General features: G+C 39.7%; 2 protein-coding genes across 2 annotated transcripts; one reads left to right on the forward strand and one right to left on the reverse strand.

Moving 5' to 3' along the window:
- Positions 1-1,143: 1,143 nt before the first annotated feature.
- On the reverse strand, positions 1,144-7,867 carry slc39a4 (solute carrier family 39 member 4). The gene is made up of 12 exons (XM_076105674.1): positions 7,667-7,867; positions 5,653-6,009; positions 4,061-4,262; positions 3,661-3,803; positions 3,323-3,506; positions 2,889-3,061; positions 2,519-2,707; positions 2,192-2,296; positions 1,902-1,956; positions 1,635-1,787; positions 1,367-1,554; positions 1,144-1,272 (listed from the first exon to the last, which is right to left on the reverse strand). The coding sequence occupies exons 1-12, from the start codon at positions 7,865-7,867 to the stop codon at positions 1,144-1,146; spliced, it is 2,079 nt and encodes a 692-aa protein (XP_075961789.1).
- Positions 7,868-21,805: 13,938 nt separating this feature from the next.
- On the forward strand, positions 21,806-23,452 carry LOC142965011 (CD59 glycoprotein-like). The gene is made up of 3 exons (XM_076105679.1): positions 21,806-21,863; positions 22,571-22,678; positions 23,292-23,452. The coding sequence occupies exons 1-3, from the start codon at positions 21,806-21,808 to the stop codon at positions 23,450-23,452; spliced, it is 327 nt and encodes a 108-aa protein (XP_075961794.1).
- Positions 23,453-23,667: the final 215 nt, after the last annotated feature.

Below are 23,667 nucleotides of genomic sequence, written 5' to 3' on the forward strand. Positions count from 1 at the left end.
AGACGAGACAGATAAAGAGACAATCTAGTTTCCACCGCTTCCACTGCTTCTCGCTTCATTCACATAAAGATTAAGAAAGTAGGTTACATTCAGCTGATCCGTGATCACATCCGAACAAAAGGGTAAAGCCGCTGCTAAAAGGATTCACAAATTGATCACACATAAGTTCGTACATTATGGGTGTTGAAAGAGTTTTAATTTGCCAAACAAGGCAGAATATAAAATATACTTTACACCACACCAACAAAAATAACACATTTTTACACATTTACCTTCATAATTTGTGTGGTGGGATGTGTAGTTCAGGCAAATACCATAAACTCAAACAACTGTATAGCTTCTTTTTCTAATTAATTTATCTGTGTATGTTTCTTATCAAAAAGCACAAAATATAACTGTACAAAGATGTATTACATGTAATGTATATACTCAAGGAGAAAACAATACGTGTATTCTGAATTGTAGCGTCATTTTCACATTTTATCAGTGCTGAAAATCAGAAACAAACTAATCAAAGAAAGAAATTGCTTCTACTGCCAGAAAAACAGCCTCGGGTTACAAGGAACATAAACAATCTTAGCATTTGTAAAAAGGTAAATTTGTCAATATTTTTTTTTTAACCAAAAATATTAATGATAAAAGTTTTATTTAAAAAACCCTCTGATATGTACACTGAGATTCTAGTTTAATAAGTAGTTCTAGCTAAATCTGCTGCAGTCCACCACAGAGGTTCTGGAATACATGCGACCTTTTACTGTCAGGAGAGTTACTGTATATTTTCAGCTCTACTGGTTGCATTTGATGGTGTTCCTGTATTGGAAGTTTGTCTCTAATATTTTGCCCATCACCATTGGTGTAGGCTATTGGGAAGCTGCTGCGCAAGCTGTCAAAAAAACATATTTATGTTCGAGTTTAAGGCATTTAGGTGGCACAGAAATGTTTAAAATGTATCTGACTGGATTAGTTCTCCGTCTGACAGGCTGTTTATGTCAACAAGACCAGGGCTCTCAAGGTAGTCATTTATGAGGAATGCCCATAAACAGCTAGTCTTGTTACTGTGAATGTCGTTCAAAGATTTCATAACCTTCATAGATTCTATCAGAAGTAAGATTAACCCATTCAACAGAACGACATTTGTCTGTTTTAAAAGCTGATTCTCTCTTCATAAAGTGACAGCAGCAACAGAATACCCCACCCGGTCAGAAGGCCGACGTTCTGCAGCAGAAACATCAGCCAGGGTTTCTTGTTGCTGATGTGGACCATGGTGGGGAGCTGGAAGGAGAAAGAAGAGAGACGGGAGCTCCTTTTGATGCCATTTTGATGTATGTATTGTACGGTAAATGGTTCCGTCATGACAAACACTCACCATGTCAGCCATCCCGACGTACAGGAAGAGTCCTGCAGAAATGGCAGCTATCCACTGCTTGGTGGCGAGGTCAGTGGCCACAGACAGAGCAATGTACAGGCCGATGAACGAGGTCATGGCGCTGCCAACGTTCAGAAGCAACGCCTTGCGGACGGACACACCGCTGTTGAGCAAAATGGCAAAATCACCTGGAGAGACACAGGGCGAATGTTAAGAGATCTTTAATGACCAAACGGGACGCTGCCTTGTCTTTGTGTGTTTTCTTTACCCAGTTCATGTGGCAGTTCATGGCAGAGGACAGCTAGTGACGTGGCCAGACCGGACTTCCACGACAGGGAGAAAGCTGCGCCCATCGCTAAGCCGTCCGCAAAGTTGTGGACGCTGTCGCCGATAGTTATCATATAAGGCAGCAGACGCTGTTCTGTGGAGGCAGACGAAGTAATAGTTCAAGGTTGAGCAGCCACGATGATTAGCACCATAAAGCCTATCACAATTTGGTGATGCTTGTTTTTGTATTGGAAATAACTTCACTTGCCTCTGGTGAGCTCTTTTGGCTCTGAAAGAGAATTCTCATTGTCTTGATCGACAACCTAAAATGTACATGTTACATTAAACATTCAGTAATAAGTCCTGATATTGACACATTGAGGCAGCTTATGGGCATTTTCAACATTTCAACAGTATTTGTTTACAGAGATTAACTTAGTTAAACAAGTTTTGGTCAACAGGTTTAAAATATTTTGATTATTTGTAGACTCCCTTATCTGTGCAGATGAATTAGATGATTAGTGTTCCGTCAAGTGTTAATGTAAGTGTGTTTCTCACCAGGTCTGCGCTTGATGCTGACTGTGACTTGTCCTTTTGTTTCCTCTCATGTTCATACATCTCTAAAACCCTCCCATGGTCACAGTGGTGAGGCTCTGATTCCTCCTTAAGAGAGAGAGAGAGAGAGAGACAAAAATGGAGTAACTTTTTGACATTTCCTCGCAATATCTAGCTGCACAAATGAAGGAAAGGATCCCATTAGGTTCCCATAATTTCCAAAACAATGTTTGAAAAGTCGTAACTTTTTGATTTAAAGAAAAAGTCAAGAATGGTATGTCCTCATTTATATTCTTATTAGCCTAATTTTGTGTATTATTTTTCTCTTACCGCATGATGATGTTGATGATGGTGATGATTATCTTTATATGCAAGCAGAGAGAAGATTGTTTCCATCAGATAAAAGTAGTAGATACCGCCAATCATTACTAACATCTTGTAAATGTAGTCTGGAGTTTCTTCCTGGTGAGCGCCATGAGAGTGCTTGGAGCTGTCTGAGTGCACATGTAAACCTAAAAACTGGACACACAGACAAGTAAGAAGTCAAAATGAGTATAAAAATAACCATTATTGTTGATGCCATGACAAAACGTCCTGGTGTGTTTATGAAGAATATTATATAGCTGCAATGAATTTCAGCTCCCAAGGGTATAAAAATAAAAAAGCTTGTCAGGGCTTTAAAAGTGTGGAAATCACTCACCATGGGTATCAGGTGCAGTAAGGCATCTCCAGTCAGTGAACCCACAGCCAGGCTGATGCAAAACTGGATACAAAGCTGGAACACACTGGTGCAAGAGGTACAGAGCAGCACTACAATGCCAAACATGGACGTCAGTGTTATCGCCACATTGGCAATGGTTGCATAGACGTATTCTACAAGAGAAAGACAGAACAGAAGATGGGGGGTGAAGGTCAGTTATGTCAAAAAGACATGACTTTTGACACAAAATGGCAAAACAAATGTGAAGCCTTTATTGATTCAATCTGTCCATCCTGCCATACTAAAGGTGAACAAAACCTCATGACGCTTGTGGATCAGAAATATTCTCCAAAATTGCATGCTGAGGGTACTTTCAAGTGCAACTATTATTCTTAATTTCTTTCAAAAAGGTCTTTCAGAACATGCAGCCTTACTCTCAGTGTTAGTGAGCTCATCTGGTGTCAGCGGTTCTGTGATGTCTGCACACGCTCCGCTCAGGATCTGCTGGACGAGTGCAGGGCTGAGCCGAGCCAAGTCCGTCCGACTCAGGCCAGAGGAGACCGAGCTGTTGTCCGCCAGACCGTAGATCAGGCCCAGCTCCTCAGCTGAGGCGCAGAACTGGGAGAAAAGAAAAAAGGTCTGTTAAGTTCACCGCAACCACTGTGGACTTTACCCTGCATTTCTCTGCGAAGATGAACGAAAACAAGGACATTTATTATGCAGTGAAATCTATTAGAGAAAATTTGAAAATGATGTGTTGGTATATATGTACCCGATCCCAGGTGGTGTTTCCTTCATGCCTCTCGTGATGTTCATGGCTCCTCCTCTTCCTCCGTCTCAAATCACTGTGATCGTGATCAGCGTGTTCGTCTTCCTGGTGCCCGAGGTGCAGACTCCTCATGAGCGCCTCCAAATCTACACAACACAAATAGAACCTACACTTGAGCAAAACTACTCCAGGATTCAGCTGGTTTGGATTAATAATATGACCATATGAGTATGAATATGACTTTATGTAGTCAATGTGTGCACAGGGAAATACTTCTACTGAGGAAAGTTCAATAAATCATGCGACTTTAGTGTCTAAGTGGTTAAACCTAAGTTTACAGGGTCTGGGGTTTCTATGCATGTGTCCGTGTCTCTGTTTCTCTGTGTTTCTGAAGGACATTCACCCCCGACAGTGATGTTCGTTGACCCCAGATGGTCCATGATGTAGTCCAGGAAGAAGCTCTCCTCAGGCAGGGCCCGGCTAACGAAGCAGTGACCCTGCAAGGCGTGATACAGGACGCGGCCCAAAACTGCCCCCACTTCCTGTCTCTGGTCCGGCGAGGATGCGTTGACCTCTGTCATGATGTCACCGGCTGTTACACAGCTCTGGTTACCATGGTGATAAGGGAGAGGAAGCACAAAGAGCAAAGGATATAACCCAAATACAGTTTTACTCACTGACACAATTAGAGCTTTAAGAGATTTTTCAAGGAAAAAAGTAAAACAAATTCCAGACTTTCTGCTAGTTTTGTCTTTATTTGATTCTAAATTGAATATCTTAAGTTTTGGATTGTTGGATGGACAAAACAAGCAATTCACTGACGTTTCCTTTGACTTTACACAAATTGTCTCAGGCATTTTCCACAATTTTACGCTGGTTTTTCGAAGATTAATCCTTTGTTGCAGCCACAACTCAATTACAATAGAGTTGTCAAGAAATCACGAGCCGTCAACTTGATCAGCACTCCTCCTGAGTGACATTTTGATTAGCAAGTAGCATCTTGTTTTGACCAGCTGTTTTGGTTTCTGATTGAAAAGTTTGCCAGATAACTGAATACAACTTTAAACTATATAATATTTAATGTTAGGTGATTCAGTTATGCTTATGATGTCACTTCCAGAAAGCTTTCTCTTGTTAACCCTGATTCATGAAATAATCATTCGAACCAGTGTGTGCACTGTTGTTAAGGACTCCTTATTGTTTTGTCTTCAGCTACAAATAATAACTTTGACTACGTAAAAGACAAACAACACATTTAAATAGTTTACTAGAGTTCATTTTCATTTCTTTAACTGTTTTTTAATAACTTCTGACATTAAATTTGTGTCTCACGATACGGCAGAACAAAACATTTAAAGAGGGCTCTTTTCATGATGATGATGGTGGTTGCTACAGTGATGTACAGGGCAAAGACTTGTAGGTATACTATTAGCTAATAAATCAAGTATGATAAGATATGTAATGGGATATATACTGCCATGATCGCAGTAACCCTGTACACGCATAAACCCTGTACACGCATAAACCCTGTACACGCATAAACCCTGTACACGCATAAACCCACACCCAGGAAGGATACTGTCAGAGAGCAAGGAGGGTCGTAAACTGGCTGCCTGGTTGCCAAATAATGAATTATAGCGGCAATTTTCTATATAGCATAAAGCATTGTTACATAATCAAATTCACGTGTTGGCAACCTTTGTTTTGCTTGTGGCCTTCTATAGCTGAACTATGTCCTCAGGCGACACCTCATCAGAGATCTGAGACAAGCAATTTAACCAAAGAGTAATGTTTCCTTCGCAAATAATTTAACTCAAGGAAGTTCTTCGAGTAAATTTGAGAAGTTTTTGTGTAGCAGTAATGTTTTGTTTTCCTCTTTGCTGTCTTGTTGATAATCTTGTGAGGATCCATAGATCAACCATAGATGAAAGAAATATAAAAAAATAAGTACTTCTAGTTTGGTCGACTAACAGTATGTTGTAGTCTTGTGTTTACCTCTCTGTCTGAGGGCTCGTAGTGGTCGGAAAGCTCTCGAAGCAGGACGTTCAACTCATGAACATCTATGTGCAAGTGTTCATGGTCCTGGTGCTGCTCGCTCTCTTCATGCCGGTGCTCATGGTGATCCTGATGTGTTTTTTTACGTAGGAAATGTTGGACCTCCTGTCCCCATGTCCCCTGCCTCACCGCGCTGCAGACCAGGCCAGGAGATGAGAGGTACAGGACGCATCCAGCAGCGAGAGCAGTGAACTGAGACACACTGATGGTTACACTGTTTCTGCCTCTTCCAGTTTTATCCTCCTCGTGGGTGGAGTGATCGCTGATCAGCTGGTGAAACGCATCCGTTAGATCACACTACGCCCAGAGAAAAACACATACAGATCTATGTTAGTAAAAGAATATAGTTACTAATTCAGGGATTTTCTCGGGCACAATAGCCTAACAACACATACAGAAACAACAGCTGCTAAAGAAGTTTAGATTTAGATTTACTTGCTTTCGTTCTGCTAGTGCTACTCAACTTATTCATATCACCGTTTGATTCAAACACAAGGTTTGATTAATTTAGAAAAGTAAATATGCACATTGCATTAATAGCAACCTGTAATGCATTAACCTTGGATATCAGTTGCTTTTATTGCCTTCTATTAGAAAGAACTTCCTCAGATAACAAGAGGTAGGCGACAATACAAATTGGGAGGGCCTCGGGGTTGGCACTATCTTGTCCTTGTTGTTGGCTGTGTTTCCTGCTTTGCTTGATTGATGGGTGGAGCTGAGATGTAACACACCTGAGCAGTCATTCCTTATGTACATTGTGGGGACTCTCCGTCCTCATGAGGACATTACATTACATTACAGTCATTTAGCAGACGCTTTTATCCAAAGCGACTTACAATAAGTGTATTCAACATAGGTATTCAAGAGAACACAAGCATCTAAGAGCATAAACTAGAGCAAAAACCAGAGCAAAAGTACAGTGCAGAAAGAAACTAATACGAATACAATCAGTGCAACAAACTAATACGAATACAACAAATGCTAATAAGTGCTAATAAAATACAATAAGGACAAAATGCACGTCCCCACAAGGTGGGTAGAACACGCACATGCGTACACACACACACACACACACGCACACAATCTCCTCACACAGACATTGCCTACTGACTTGACAAACACAGCCTATTGTATTACTTACTTCATTTAATTAAAAAGTAAAGTTACTGTGAGGAACTTTTAATTGGTTATGAAACAGTCTAAATGTAATACCGATGCCTCTATATGACCTATATTTGTAAATGAGACCATCAGATTGGCTATTTTAATATAGTTATTCTCAATGCTTGTCATCGGTGCCACCTGGTCAGATTTGTGTGAAATCAGATGAAATCATGTACGTTCGACAGAAAGTCCTTCAGCTCAGACTCCTGCGGGGTCTACAGCAGTGAGTCAGAAGCTGCTTCGTCGGTCCCCGTGAGCAAACATCGACACCACGCTGCCGGAAGGCCCAGGCTGTATGTATTACTGGGCCTGCTGGAGGGAAGGGAGGCACAGGAGAACCAGAACCAGGACTGAAAGGCGCAGACTGTCAGACCCTGCTGCAGTAAAATGAGAGGTTTTCTAAAGGGAATCTGGTGCTCGGAAACCTGTCACCTGTCTTCATCACAGATCTGCTCTAGTAAAGGTTGTGACAAAATCAACGTACTATATAGGCTGATAACGATCAATCCTGTTCCAGAAACTCTGACAGGAGGAAAGAGAAGAATTAAGAGTAAACAGATATACTCCTACAACTTTAAAAAAAGTATAAAATATAAGTCTTTCCAGTAAAGAGGTCAATTACTAACGAAATATGTTTCAAGATTCCCATCAAGAAATCTACTTTAACCATGTGAACGTGGGTCAGCAGTCAGAGTTAATAGCTTTTGGACCTCGACCTCATTCCGCAGCACCTGTAGTCACCCACCTGGCTCTCTAACCTGGCTGCGAGTTAAGCCTAATAAAATCTTACCTTTTCACACGACACTTCACCACACTGCACACGTTTCTCCAGTGTATTAAAGACAGAGCCGAGGGACTCCCTGTTCAGATACTGCTGTCCTGGAGACACGACGCTGAGCACAGCCCTGTACGCTTCCTCCACAGCGGGAGACCCCGAAACAGAACTGAACAAACCCCGACTGGCAAGAATCAGCAGCGCGGAGAGGAACATCTTAAAGCTTTCTTTAAAAACTGCTTTTATAAGAATGGATTAATTTTAAAGAAAAAAGAAAACAACAGGCTGATAGAGGCTCATACAGTCCCAAGGTATTTCTACAGAGACATTGAGCTGTACAGAGCTCAGCTCACAGCCGTTATCAGTTTTAAACCACAACACGTTCACTTGACCTGCATTGTGATTGGCTGACACGTGGCTCGTGCTGTTCTATACCTGTTTATTAAACCCCTTGTCACCTGTACAGCCTACAACACACCCTGTAGGCATGCATGCTGACATGTATTATTGCACGCTACCAGGAAAGGGTTAAACACCAGGGCAAAGGCTCAACCATCAATGGAATCCAGTCCAATTTGATCCCAGGATCAAGTCAATCTGGAACATCCTACATTCACCAGTGTGTGGTCGATTGAAGAGTAAGGGCACCTGTGGAGGGACAGAGAATGAGTGACATCACGAGAGAATGAAAGGAACCCTCGAAATTAACACGAAAGGTCGATGAGATGTTGAATGATCTGCCAGCTGATGCTTTCATCAATGGCCTGCGTTGCTACATATTGAGGGTCAGTCAAGCAAATCAAGCGTAACCCAAGTGGCAACCTCCAGTGCTGAGAAATGAAGCCAATGCAGAGGTGACAAAAACTGCAGTTCTTCAAATGGCCACTTGAGGTTGGTTCCAAAAGCGAATCAATCCCCATAGTGCCCCATGTTAAAATGCCCAACTTTTCAGCATAAATAAACAAAAACAATTTCTATTCTATAGCTAATTTCCCCCTCATAACAAATTTCCAATTGTACGGGGAGTGTATTTTTTTATATAACTCACCCGTTTAAATTAAGGCTCAAAGTCAGGCTTAGTTGAGGGCGTGGTCGCTTGAAGCAACAGGTGAGTGCTGTCTCAGGTTGCTACCGGCTATAACTCTGCTCTGCTGTGTCACCGCCTCAGGTCCACCAACAATCCATCTCTTTGACCACAGGCTGTGTCGTCACTGCCAAGATTGAGACGGCTGTTGCCGCACACTTTGAGCTTCACTACTGCTCTTCAGAAACCAATGGCCGATGTTACGGAGACTACGTCCATATTTTATGCTTTTTCCAAGGTACCGATTTTGTAGGTGCCAAAAATGTACTAAATGCAGCTCTAAGTAGATGCTGAGAGGCAACCTTTCTTGCAAAGGAAAATTTAGATTTGGTCTGAACAAACCCCATGCAAATCACACCACGCGCAATCCAATGCAGTATGTATGCCTGGCGAGAGGTGCCCACACAGAACGCATAGGCGGACAGCCGCAGGCGTATAAATCAGGCATTAGATGAAATGATGCTACGTGCTGTGCCGTGGTTTCGGAGCATGTGCCGATTAATCCAGGAAGTTTTACTCACAAGACAATTGGTCTCCTGGGGCAAAATACATTGGCCTTTATCACAAATTACATGGGGGGAGATCTGTAATAGATCTGCCTGTTTTACACTCTTTGGCCAACAGGTGGTTTTGTGAGCATATGAAGCCTCAGGAAATGAACCCGATTGCGAACCAATTTGCTGGAAATGCTTCATGACGCTTCATCTCAGAATCCCAACTTAGATGACAAGCCCTTAAAAAGTACGTACCGTTGCATGCAGTATGTATTCAATTGGGACACGCTACGTCCTCATAACATGGCACCGTGAACTTTGACCCTCTTGCTCAGTTATCTGCTTGCTTGCATGCTGTAAAATGTGACTGGAAGTAGTAGAACATCCTGGTATTTGCATATGTATTGGGACATTCTAAATGTTTTTCTGGCATACTAAATAGTATGGTTGTATGGGTACTGGAACACAGAGAGTCTCCATTTACTTTGTGAATCTTCGCCAATCCTGTCAAACCCACAAGTAAATACACAACATAGCTATAGCATAAGTAAAGATGCACACTTCTACATACATCCCGAACAGAACTGGCCACCTCTTGTTGTGAAGTGAGTGCAATGGAAAGGGGGAGGTAGAGTGCAACATCTAGTGGCTGAACATTATCAATGTTGTCAATAGCACCTTTAATTTCTGGTTAACTGTTGGGAAGAAATCTAAATGACTAATTAGTATGCGTTTAAATGATAAAGGAATGTTATACATTTAACAGAAGCTCATGTCCTCTGTAGTGTTTAAGGCCTGTGTCCTTGTGTGAACTGTCTGGATAAAACAAAACTGCAAAATAAACAAAATTTCTGGAAATGACCTGAGAGCAAACTAATATTTCCTAAGACCTTATATAGATATACGGCTCTTTTGAGCCATGGGTTGGACCATGTCTCAACAGGTGGGAAGGTATCTATGATAAAGAGGGTCTTTGCAGCATATGGTTTCAAAAACTATTACAATTTTTTTTTTTTTTGGTCTAGCATGCACTGTATGTGCAAAATATAATCAATTTCAACATATTTGCATGGATTTCATTGAACTAAACCAATATGAAGGGAAGAAATATTGTTTGACAATAATTGACAGATATTCTAAATGGATCAAGATGCTATTACGAAGCAAAAACTTTGACTAAAGACATAAAGAACATTTTTAAATACCAGAAATAATTTAGTGTGATGAATGATACACATTTTGTAAAATGTAATAAAACATTTGGCTGAGGTATTTTGAATAAATATGAAATATCATTGCTCTTATCACCCACAGTCAGCAGGGTTGATTGAAAGAACAAATGGGCCAATTAAATCAAAATTAAGAACACATATCTTGCCGAGCCTAAACCATTTGTTAGACAAGATGAACATATGGGAGAAAATAGATTAGTGGTGTCTGTAAGAAACAAAAGGGCTCAGTGGTAGACCTAACATCGCGTAAATTGATAAATTTAGACAGCCAGGGCTATGTGGATAAGGGGAACTATGTTTTGCTTTGCTTCGGCTTTAATAATAATTAGTCCAATATTATGATGGGAAGTTAGGCAGATAAAATTGACAATTAATAAATACAAAATACAACCACACGAACAATACACCCTGTTTCTCACCCGATGCAGCAAACTATGTAGAACATCACACAGACAGCTGATGGATATGGACGATGCCCAGGGCTGGCACCTGGTGGTTCTGTGGAGGTAAGCTAAGCAGCGGAGCGGAACTCGTGCCTTGGCACAGTTGGTGAGGTCATTCTATGCATTGCCTATGGATGACGCCTCCCTGCGTAACCTCCTAGAGACAGACCACGACCATAAAGGTCAGCCCATCTGGCAGTTTCAGTCAGTCTGTGTACATAGATGACATTGGGGTCCCTAGGGGAAATCAAATTGCTGCGGGGTTTGAAACAGTACTATTTTGGTGGGCAACAATACGGTAGAGGGGTCAAGACGTGCTGCTGGCGGAGAGGGGAGGGGTCTACAAAAATGTTTGGTTCATCTTGATTGTACTTTCATACCATGTTTGAGGAGACTACTGCAGCGATGAATTGATGTTGATATGACTAAACAAACTCCAGTGTACTTACAGATTTCCCAGCAGGATGGTGAGGAGCTGGGAAGTGACGATTACACTGAACTGTAAAGTAACGATCATTCGTATGTCGAAAATCAAGAGATGATGATTGCAGTATTACCTGTAGCCAGAGATGGGCAAAAATACATCAAAATGTATTTTGATACAAAATACAAAATACCCCTCAAATAAATGTATTACAATAAAATACAAAATACTGGTGCCAGAAAATGTAACGAAATACAATACATGTATTTTGTATTTAAAATATAGGAAATACTATTTTCCGTTTTCTCACAATTTGGTATAGCAGAGCATTCAGGTTTGGGCTCTATAATGTACACAAAGCTCTGGTGAAGCCCACAGAAAGGAAGAACAGTCACAGAATGTCAGTGCAACTAAGCAAAGCTATTAAAAGACAACAACTTGATTGATTATGTATATATATATATATTTGTATTAATGGGACTTAACAGCCCATAAACTTGTAGAATGTATGAAATAATAAAACTAAGAATACTTTCATAATATGCCTTTTAAATAAAAGAAATTGGATATTTAATGTTTTTTTAAACAAATGGACATCTACTGTCATAGCCTGGCTAACTGTGAACTATATTATCTGCCAGTAATTGATATGGCATTATGACATTCACATTGAGAAGATACAGCATAACTTGTACTACAGTGCAAGATTAGATGGTCAGACGTCTCTTGATAAGGTTATCATGAACATACAAGCTCCCAATCTCCCTCTTCCTATAGCTAGCTACTCTAAACACTGGCTATGCACTAGCCTAGACAGCATGCTAGCGTCATTAGCACGTTAGCATCGATCGCTAGCTTGATATTATAACCATCACCATGTGTATACAATAGGCTATGTAGCCAGACCCAGACATCAATTATACATCAAGCTAGTTGACATCTGTCACACTCAGATAAAATATTTACCTTGACAGACAATCCGCTGAACTTGAAGATCTGAAGACTGAACTCGTGAACTGTTTTTTGATTCGTGGAGAAAGTATTTTGAGTATTTTAAATACAAAATTACTCCACTCTAAAGCATTTTGTTACAAAATACGTTAGATTTTTTATAGGCCCTATCAAATACAAATTACAAAATACTCAAAAGTAATTGAAATACATATTTCAAATACAAGTAATAGAAATACTGCCCATCTCTGCCTGTAGCTGATAAAGACAGTACACATGCTTTTTATTCAATATGTTACTCTTAGTAAAATCAGTATGACATTAAAATACGTGTGTTCTTGATTATATTCAATTCTTATTGATTTTGATGTTTTTGTTTTTATGCTTTCACTTATTAAGTAGTTTGATTGGACATTTATGAATTCATGAATTTATTGACTTATTGATTTATTGATTTATTTTTATTACAATTTATACTGATAGTGTAAACAGGTGGGAATGTTGGGAAAAAATCGAAATGACTAATTAGTATGCGTTTAATAATTAGTGAATGTTATACATTTAACAGAAGCTCATGTCCTCTGTAGTGTTTAAGGCCTGTGTCCTTGTGTGAACTATCTGGGACACCAGGCGTCTTCATCAAATGTTTAGACTATTAAGAAGCAGTTGATTGCCGAAAGAACACTTCAGCTGTTTGTCCTGAATAAGAATGATAATAAACTTGTAGAAAGCGTCAATACTTACGCAGGGCTGATTTGCGACCATGATTTACGAGAAAGTGACCTTTGTACTAGAACGAATAGTTAAAGTGTCCAGATACGTAGACGCCGGTGTGAAACGCAAAATGTGTGTGTGTTACCCTGTGCCAGCGCACTGCATGTTGTTTACTTAGTATAAACACCAGAAACTCGGAGACAGATCTTCGAGCGGTCTTGATGTACATTCTGTATGTGAATCAACTCTGTCTCCTTCTTTGCAAAGAATAAATGTCCAATGATTGATGATTTTTACACCAGTCTCGAGTGAATTTTTCTAACATTAACTCTTATGTTGGTCGATGATGTTGATGAAAAACAGAATAAACAGAATTAGTCCATCAGTCCAGTCCAACAAAATGTCCAGTTGTAATATTCATCTAACATTGACAACCTCATAAAATGTCTATACCGAACAACTGTTTAAATGCAATTATGAATTGAATGGCAAGTCATTTTCCGCAGTTAAACGCTCCTGATAACCTTCATTCAGTGATCAGGCAGAACCTTGGTGCCTTATCATCATTTTCTTGCTTTGGTCTGCTTAATCTTGGTGTGATTTTTGACCAATCCATGAGTTTTGATGCTCACATTGGAACACTGACTCGATCCCGTTTCTTTCTTTAAAGAGACAGACAAATTTAGGTCCATTGTGTCAAGAAAAGAAATGGATGTGCTTGAACATGGTTTTATCTCATCGCGTTTGGACTACAGTATTTCTCTTTTTACCAAAATTCTGCTTTCCTCTGAAATAACTGCTGCCTGTAACCTGAAGGCATTTCATAATAAAAACCTTACAAAGTGTCAAACAAAAAGAAAAAGACAGTTATTGGTTAATATATTGTAATATTTCTATGCTTGTCATGTTTTTACTTCATAATGTTGTGTGTCATGGTTTCTCTGGACTTCTTTTTTATTTTGTAACGTCTGCCGTTATGTGTTTGTGGTTTTCCCTCCTTTTTTCTGTGTATCACCTGTTTTTAATTAGTTTCGTCAGCTTTGCTCTGTTCCCATTGTTTCAATCCAATCAGCTTGCCCTCATGTCTTCCCACCTGTGTCTTGTTGTTTGATTAGTTTCTTGTGTATTTATAGTCCTGTCTTTTCTCAGTTGATGATTGGTTTGTCTGCTATGTTTTCTGGTTTTCTGGCTGGTGTATCTGATCCTGTTTGGAGTTTGGCAGTTTTCAGACTTTTGTTTAGTTGTTTCAGATGTGGATCCACTGATTTGCGTTTGGACTCACCAGCCTCACCTCCTTTGCAGTTTTGTTTATTTAAATCAATCATCCTCCTGCTCCCTGTTTGGGTCCTGCTCCTTTTTCTGCCTGCTGCCTCGTGCAGCCGTGACAGTTGTGTGTGCTGTACTATAGTCTGCTTACCCTTGTCCTCACATGAGATGAACCTGACCTCAGTAAAATATACATTCTTTACATGTTGCATTGAATGAATGAGGTTAAGACAGGGAAAGCTTCAGAACAAGAGGAAAATAAATGTATGTTACTCTATTAACCACCAGGTGGTGCAGCTGCTCTGTGTAATCACAGCAAATAATGGATCTGAGATGCAGTCCTGCCATACTTCTGAGAGCCCCCCCAACCCCAATTCCTAAAATAAAATAAAAAACATCTCATAAAGCGATAGCTCAATTTGCATTTGAATGTGTACATTTCACTATTTACGTTGATAACCAAGGTTAGCGCTTAACTTTTAAAAATGTTATTATAGCTTCAGTATAATGACTAACACTTAATATGCTGTACTTCATTTGTTTTATTTTATTTTGTGATATTACGGTTTCAAAAATGAAATTAATGGCTATTTTAGAAAGAAAGAAGTGGTGTTTTACTTCTGTTAGATATTGTTAATTTCAAAGGGGAACTGACATTTTGCTACTTTTTTTGGCATATTATTCCACTTTATAGATTCTGTTTGCTACTGTTGAATGTGATAAAATATTAACCATAACATAATTATGGACAAATTCAAGAAGCTGTGTTAATTGCAGGAGAAGGTTTTGTAGTCATTTAACTGTTCGAATCAAAATGACAACCAGCACTAACAGTTCTGTTCAGAAAAATTCCAAACATTGTTACACATGAGTGACGCGCCACTTCATTTTCCGGTCTCAACAAATGTATAAGTCCACAGCACTTATAGTATTGTTTTGTTTGCACTCGGTTATCTGGTGCGGTGAGAGTCAAATATTCAGACTTTTTGTAGCTTCAAGTCTGAACTAAAATCGCGTCAATGGTCGCCCGCCGTCGATCTCAAAACCACTGAAGGGAAGGATATTGAGTTGATTGGCTGCACATCACTTCACACACATGAACAGACAGCAACACACACACACACACACACAAGCTCCCTTATGGCATGGGACTCCGGACATCTGCCCCTGCTGCACACACACACACACACACACACACACACACACACACACACACACACACACACACACACACACACACAGACAGACAGACAGAGGCATGTTGACCCCTGCACTGCTAATCTTTGAGACAAAACACACACTGTCCAGTGACCTGTTTTTACACCCCCCATCGTCCTGTCACTCTCTGTTACATCGTCTGTCATACAAACCTGTAGATGTTCTCGACACACACATTCATCAAGTCCAACACTGTACTGCATCATCCCATGACACGCACACACATATGCAGAGTATATCAATGTACAAACACGCATGCAAACACAACTCATCATCAGAAGAAACAAACAATAATAACCACAACAAACACAAAAACAAACTCTTCCAAAAAACTCAGACCTATTTAATCAAAACTGAACATCCTCAAATCAAGAAACATATATATATATTAATTCAACTAATATCATAATTAGAAGTGAATAAGATATTAAAAAGGAAATACCAAATTCTGATTCACTAACCAAAATAATATTCAGAAGATTCAACTCATGGGTCTGATATTACATTCCCATATAATTAATTAAACACTTAATACACTTTCCCATATCTCAAGAGGTTTGCATTATATCCTTTCAAAGTAAAGTAAAATAAATAAATTCTGACATTTCTCTACAGTCAACTCTAATAAAGGCATAAAAATGCTCCTAAATCGATTGATGTTTAAGAAATCAATCTGCCCGCTTTGAAAATAAACCCCTTTCTCTAACAAAATAATTACAATATAACTGTTTGTGTACCACGGAGGAATATGTGGCTCAAAGAAAAACTTCAGTGCCAGTGTCTTTTGCACCAAAAGACAGAAACAACATGAAAGCACCAGAAAAGATGAACTGCTGACTCAGATTTCAGAATCTATATTTTTATTTTTTACTTAAGTGCTTCTTAGAAATAATATTTTGTGTTTTGTGTGTGGTCCGGGGTTGGAAAATACTATTCCAGAAAATATTCTTACTCTTCACCACTTGGTGCAGTGATGAAGCAAACATGAAGCGTCTTGGACAAAGATTTTCCTGTCACAGTATACACCACAAACACACACACACACGTGCGCACGCACGCGCACGCGCTCACACACACACACACACACACACACACACACACACACACACACACACACACACACACACTCATACATGCTCGCTGCTTGCCCTCAGCCCTACTTTATTTCTGAGGCTGATGTTTCCATTACAGAAATAAAAGCATGACGGCTAATCCAGTTATATGTTCCCTGGACGACACCCACACCCACATGTACACTCGCACGCACACACACACACACACATGCACAAACCTGCTGAATAACAAGCAAGTACAAAGACATACATGTTGAGAGTGGACAAATACAGACTTGCATGGAGACACACAAACATGACTATACTCACTCATAAACACACACAGTCGTGTTTCCCAGACATTTGGGGACCTTACACTGCCTTACATTCATTTCCTGGAGACTTATCCTAACTTTAACCCGAACCATATCCACCACCAGCCTTACCCTAACCTTAACCTAATCCTAAACCTAACTTTACCCTTACCTTCAACCAATTTTCACCCAAAAATATAATGATTTACGTTATGGGGACCTGCATTTTGTGCCTATAAGGAGGGCGGGTCCCCACAATGTGACTGTGAAAACAAATATACCCTGTATGTCCCCACAACATGGGTAAAACACACCCACCTCTACACTCACACAAATGCATCTGATTGAAGCAAGACCCCCTGTTGTGAAAGAAGTCAAACAGAGCTTTCTGGAAATAAATACCAAAGATTGGTAACCCTCCCCCCCCCACTCATAATCTCACAAAACAGTTTCCTACAGAGCTGCACATTCTTCCTATGGAGCAAAGGATCGAGAGAAAAACGAGGGAGAAGAAAGAAGGATCTCTACCAGTTGTAATCCTTATCACACTACTTTTCTCTCTTTTTAATTCACAAAGAACAGCATTTAGAGTTCATGTAGTCATCCAGATTTAGAGGTAGGAGGTGAAATAGAAGTCACAGTGTGGACGGATTCAATCCCATCATGACTACATCATATATCTCTCCGGAAACACTGAGCAGCAGGGCAGACACTTTTCCCTTTTTTTAGGGAAAACAAAAACATGTTGCCTCCACACTGAGATTAGTTATGCAATGTCATATGAGTATTTTTCTCAGACTATAGAAGACGGTATAGAGACTGAAGATGGAGGAAGGAGAAGATGAGAGAGAAGTAAAAACAGTGAGACTCAGAGAGACAGAGAGAGTGTGTGAAAGGGGGGTATGTCCTACATGCATGGACACTCAGGTCATTCCAGATAATTATACTACCTATGGTGTTTTCTCTCTCTCCTCCATACATTTATTAATTTACTGTGTTAACCCTCACATGCCCGACCACAAGATAACAAAAACACACACTCTCTCTCACACATTATCCATTCACGTCCTGTATATTTGAAGTTTAAATGGTATTTCGCTGCTCTTTAACGTTCATTGATTGAGTTAATTACGTCCTTAATGAGGACACTATTTCTTCCTATATCTAATTAAAGGGTAGGGACACCGCTTAATTGTCAGTGTCCTGAAAATGACCGGGCAAGTTGGAAATTGAGTTCCTGTGGTTCCTGAGTTCATCAGGGGTAACATTTGTCTTGAGCCCGGATGATACACAGAGCACACCCGCACTTAGTGATGAACCTACAGAGAAGCTTCAGCTCATTGTTTAGCTATCCGGTCCACAACTTTACTTTACTCTCACCGCTCTCATTGTGTCCTTGTCATCTGAGGCATGCAGATGTTTTCAGCGACAAAGCTCTAAAAACCTGCTGTACGCTATCTAAAGATACTGTATGAATAAAATCTACTTCAACAGGAAGAGTTGTAGCATGTGTGTTTCAATCCCTGGATGAGGTGAGTAACTTTGCATGATGAAGCATGATTAGCATAATACACATAGTTAGTGCAAATCTACATGCATTCAGGATTTCTTTTATATATGCTCTTTTGGACCCTCTGAGTGAATTCGCTGCAGACTTGTGAATGTGCACATAGATGGTGTCTTAATTCATGGTAAGTAAGCTTTTTTTAAGACTCCTCAAAAAGGCACACAAGCGCGCGCGCACACACACACACACACACACACACACACACACACACACACACACACACACACACACACACACACACACACACATGTTGGTCAAATGTTAATGCTTTATTAATTCATGGATTTAAATCTTAGGGCGTTGAAATTTTTCATCCATGCAAATGGACAGAATGCTGATTGAGAGTGAGAGAATATAAAGAGGTGGAGGAAGGGAAGAACAAGACCAATGGTGACGGCGGAGAGAGAGGGGGAATTAAAAAAGAAAATCAGTACTTAAAAATAATAACCACGTCATGGCCTGATTGGTTTGGTTTCCTCATATTTAACTCAGTGGACTGGGAAATGAGAGAGTGACAGAGAGGAATGGAGGCAGATTGAAAGAAAAAAGTTAGACAAAAGACAGTGAATGAACAGAGTAAAAGAGAGGAACAGAAAACAAAGCAAAGGGGGATGGGGAAAAGAAAGAAAAAGTGAAACAGAAGCATAGGAAATGGAATATGGATAGTTCAACATAAAATCACAAATTGGCTATTTTACACTCTTGTCCATGTCTGGATTAATCAAACAAGATATAATCATTTGTGTAAATAAGGCAGTGAGTAGTTGCTGGGTCCTGGCTAGCTGTTTCCAGGCTTTATGACTCGAGCTCCGTACTTAACACACACATTACACATTACAAACCAGCACTTCTATAACATGATCGGACTAAGGATGGATAGTCTTTGCAAAAAAGGACCAAAATTGATGCAGCGGACCCAGAGATGTCGTCTTCTTCACCCATGCATTCTTTTTCCTCGTCACCGACAGTTCATTGTGAGATTAAGCTTTGTGAATGCGGTGAATTACTTGTCCTGTGGATTTGCCTCCTCCTTTGCTGTAGTGTGGATATGGTCAGTACATTTCAGGATCTCTTGACAAACTTTACATCATGTTGTCCAAGAAATTCTGACCTTTTGATAAAAGGACTGATTGCTTCAAGTTTTACTTTACGAGCTGCCTCCTCTGGAGAAAAACAAAGTTGCAATCACATAAAGCCACGTAGAGAAAAGGGTGTCAACAGATTACTTAACGTCTAAATGAACTATATAGAGTCCTATCTTGCTTGTAGTAAAGATATATGTCGGCTGAGGTGTGAGCACCGCAGAGGCACAAAGAAAAACTCCACTAAAAGTCGAGTCCACACCAGAAAGAAAAGAAAGCTCTGGTTTGCCTCATTACGCCAGCCTTTAGCCCCGGCCTCGGACAAGAAGTAATGAGCAGCAGGACAGCCAGTCATTAGCCTAAATAGCTGCAATGGCAAAGCAAAGTCATGTCGCTTTCAGATGTCGACATTTAACACTCTGTGAGAAAATGTTAAGCTTCCCCTTGGGAAAAATGATTCACGATTTTACTTCAAACTTCTCTGAATTAATCATGACACTGGCCACATTCCCTAATAAAATGATTCTCTTTAATTGATTGTTATTACTCCTAGGTCGGCAAAGACACAGCTTTTAAGGTTTTATTGCAATAAACTTTGTTGCAGGTTATAATGTGATCTGATCTATTATTCACAATGAAAGTATCTCTCTTCCTCGATAGAGGAAGAGAGATACTTTCATTGTGAATTGAGAGTCGATAGGCACTGAGGCTTAAACTGATTCGAAAAGCTGCAGGTCCATAAAGAAAATACTTAGAGTGGAAAAACTGTAACATAAACTTTGATTTCATGCTTCTGGTGCATGTGTATGAGTGTGTGTGTCTCTGAACTCTGATTTCACGCCTCCAGGAGGCTGTGAAGCGTACGATGATCCGCAGAGAAATAGGGAGGAAGAAAGAAGACTTCATACAAATTCAGGATTATAAAACCCATAATACCCGGAGGAGGGTTTCGGTCCTGATTGAATGTTTATTGACATAAAATCTGTGTCGCTGCTGACAGCGGTGGGAGGTTGAGTCTTTTAACATTTCATAATAAAAAACAGCTCACCTGGCAGTTTTCATTGTTAAAAGAAAGACACAGCAATGATATAGTATATGCTGTTAGTCACAGGTTTGCTCTGATTTGAGTTTCAGTTCTGTTGTAAAGGATACATTTTGCATTATTCTACACTTTTCTCATTACCAACAAAGACTGAAAGACAACAATGCTTTAGTCGCTCAGCCTCCTGCTGGGTACTGAAGTTTTTAGCAAACATTAGTCAAAAAATAGTAAATAGTGCTTTTATTTGGGACTGCTTTCAGATGCGGATTATTACACATTTGGTGCTCTACTACGGCAGCAGGATGGTGTTTGTGGGATTACCAAATAAACAGATACACGTGATGCACTCCAACAGTTTGTTGGATCACAGTGCACGTAACACGGATTCATTTCAGCCTCTCTCTCAGCAGAAATGTGCTGACTCTCCTCCTTTTTTGTTGGACAGAGATAATACACATATCTGACTTTCAGGGCCAATCCTTCAGCAATAATAGTTTATCCGCTGGCACCATATGACTCCAGACTTCAGGCAGAGTGAATGGGTTATGAACTGCACCAACATGTTGCCATCATCGCATTAAACATGAATTTACAACTTATTAAAAATATCACTCTAGTAAACACTTGATGTTGCACCCTGTAAACATTCGCCCTCTTTGCTTCACTAACCTCTGACACCTCCTGTACTTTCCTGTCTCCCTCCCTCCTTCTCTCTTTCTACTAACATCTCTCCCTTCCTAGTTTCTCCCTTGTCATTACCAAATCTTGTGTTAACGATTGAATCCCCTTACTATGTACATTTAATATTCTGAAAAAGACATGAAAACAATCTATACAGTTCATGATTTCTCCATATTACACAATTAGTGCACTGCATTGACCAACATTGTGGACGTCTAAATCAAATCCACACATAGACTCTGAACCCAAACAAATGGTCTGTTTACTTTCCCTGTTGGTGCCGTTACATAAAGCCTCTCCTTCATGAGCTCAGAGTCGTTTTCTTCACATTCACAGGTGAGTGTGATTATGACTGCAAAACATTAATCCGTACTTCCAAATGAATGTTTTTATGACAATTATGTCATCATTTCTGTCGTATATTCTGTTAAGGTATGCAAAGTGATATTTTATTAGTTATTGACTCCCTGCACATGTTTTTCCTTTTCTATTTCTACAAAGTTCATTTCCTGCCTTTAATCCAGCTTTGACACTATTGTGAATTTTCCCTTTTTTTATTTAGATTTTCAGACGCGACAGTGCTTTCAGTCATGATGAGGAGCTCTGTGTTGTTTTGCCTGGCTGTCAGCTTTGCCATGTTTGGATTTGGTAAGAAAAAAAGGGGTTGAAAAAGGAATCAGAATTGCTTTTGCTCGCTCTTTTTTTTGAGCGCAGCCAAGTGGGGCTAAGTCAGAGAGATTATATGTTTCGCAAAGAGAAAACATATCAGCCTGAGGGAACGTTTTGGCACATCACTGTGCAGCTTGCTTGTTCGGCCTCCAGTTCACACTATACAGAGTCAGTGATAACTATTCATTCCTAATATTTTCTATGATGTTTCAGGACATGTTTGCTTTGTGCACAGTTGTGTTGCAGCTTTTTTTTTTTTTTTACTTGTTTATTGACAGGATTGTAATATACAGTATTTATGAAATACAACATATCAGGGGTATGTTTTGTCAAGGATAAAACAATAAAGTCCTGGATCATTTCTGTTAAGATTTTCACAGACCATCATTCTTCAACTTTAATATAGTTTCCACAAAGGGAAGTAAAATGTTCAGCCATTTTGGCTGTGTCTTCTTCTGTGTGCAATAGTTATTCAGCTTCAGGGTGGAATTCATTTAACCTTTCTATCAAACAAAACAAAGATATATCACAAAACTGTATACAGATCATACAAGCAAACACCTCCAATATCTGACATTAATAAATACCTTATATTCGCTGTCTTGGAAATCTCATGAACATGACTTTGCATGGGGGAGCACTGACTGCGCCACATGAGACTGAAGAGCTCTGTCTGGTTTCTCCAGGCCTCTCCCTGCAGTGCTACTCCTGCCCTGATGGCCTCTCCAACGACTGTCAAGTCAAACAGCAGTGTAACCAAGGTGAAGACAACTGCATCAAACTCACCAGTGGTGGTAAGTATTGTTCAGGAATGAAACAGTGCAATATCCAACAATTGTTGAAGTCATCATAAAATGTCTGTCTGATGCCAATGTTGATTAAATGTTTATTATGAATCAATTCTGCAAAGCGATTTGCCTGATCCGACAACAACTGATGGTTTAACACACAACACATTTTGATTATCATATTTGCACTTTTGACAAGCAGTGAAAACTTAATAAGACATAAAAAAAAAACATTCTTAGCACAAGGTCCATTCTCTGGAGCTTTCCACCGCATCTCATGGGCTTCATCAGTGGACAGAGTTTGCTCTGTTGTCATGGAAGTCTTAATAATAATAATAAAGCCAGTATGTTTGCAGGTAATAAATACACTGGACCTCATTGAGTGTTCTCCCATGAATTAAAATACTTTTTTGATTTGTTTTATTTCTTCAATGGGATGGTTATCTTCTAGACAAATCATATTTGGAGGAAAATGCTTTTGAATATTTGTTTTATTGGTCTTTCTTTAAACTGGCCTTGGCTGCTATTGTCCTTGAAATGTGAAGTGCTGGTATCGGTATCTGTTATAATGATTGTAATGCTCACAAAACTAATGCTGTGTCTCTCCCACTCCCACCAGAAAACACCTACACTCAATGTATAAGGTACGCAGACTGTGACTTCATGACTCTGGCCATCAGATATTCCCTCGCTGACTTTGAATTCAGCTGCTGTGGGTCAGAACTCTGCAATGGCCAAAAAAAAAGTGCGTTTCAGAAATTTAAGGATTTATTTGGTTAAGAAATAAAAAAAGAAGAAAATAAATACGAACAAATGTAGACTCTTCCATGTAGCGTGTAATTGTGGAACCACTGATGAACATTGTTCGCTAAACAATAAAGTCTCGATTAAAAATATTTTAAAATCAACTGTCTTTCTAGAGGAAGTGTACCTTTAAGTTGTGATGCTGAGGTCAGCAAAGCATCAGTGAAACATGTTTGACTGATCTTATGAGA

This window comes from Anarhichas minor, unplaced genomic scaffold (assembly GCF_050575085.1).
Source record: "Anarhichas minor isolate MPS153535 unplaced genomic scaffold, ASM5057508v1 ptg000033l, whole genome shotgun sequence".
Taxonomy (NCBI): Eukaryota; Metazoa; Chordata; class Actinopteri; order Perciformes; family Anarhichadidae; genus Anarhichas; species Anarhichas minor.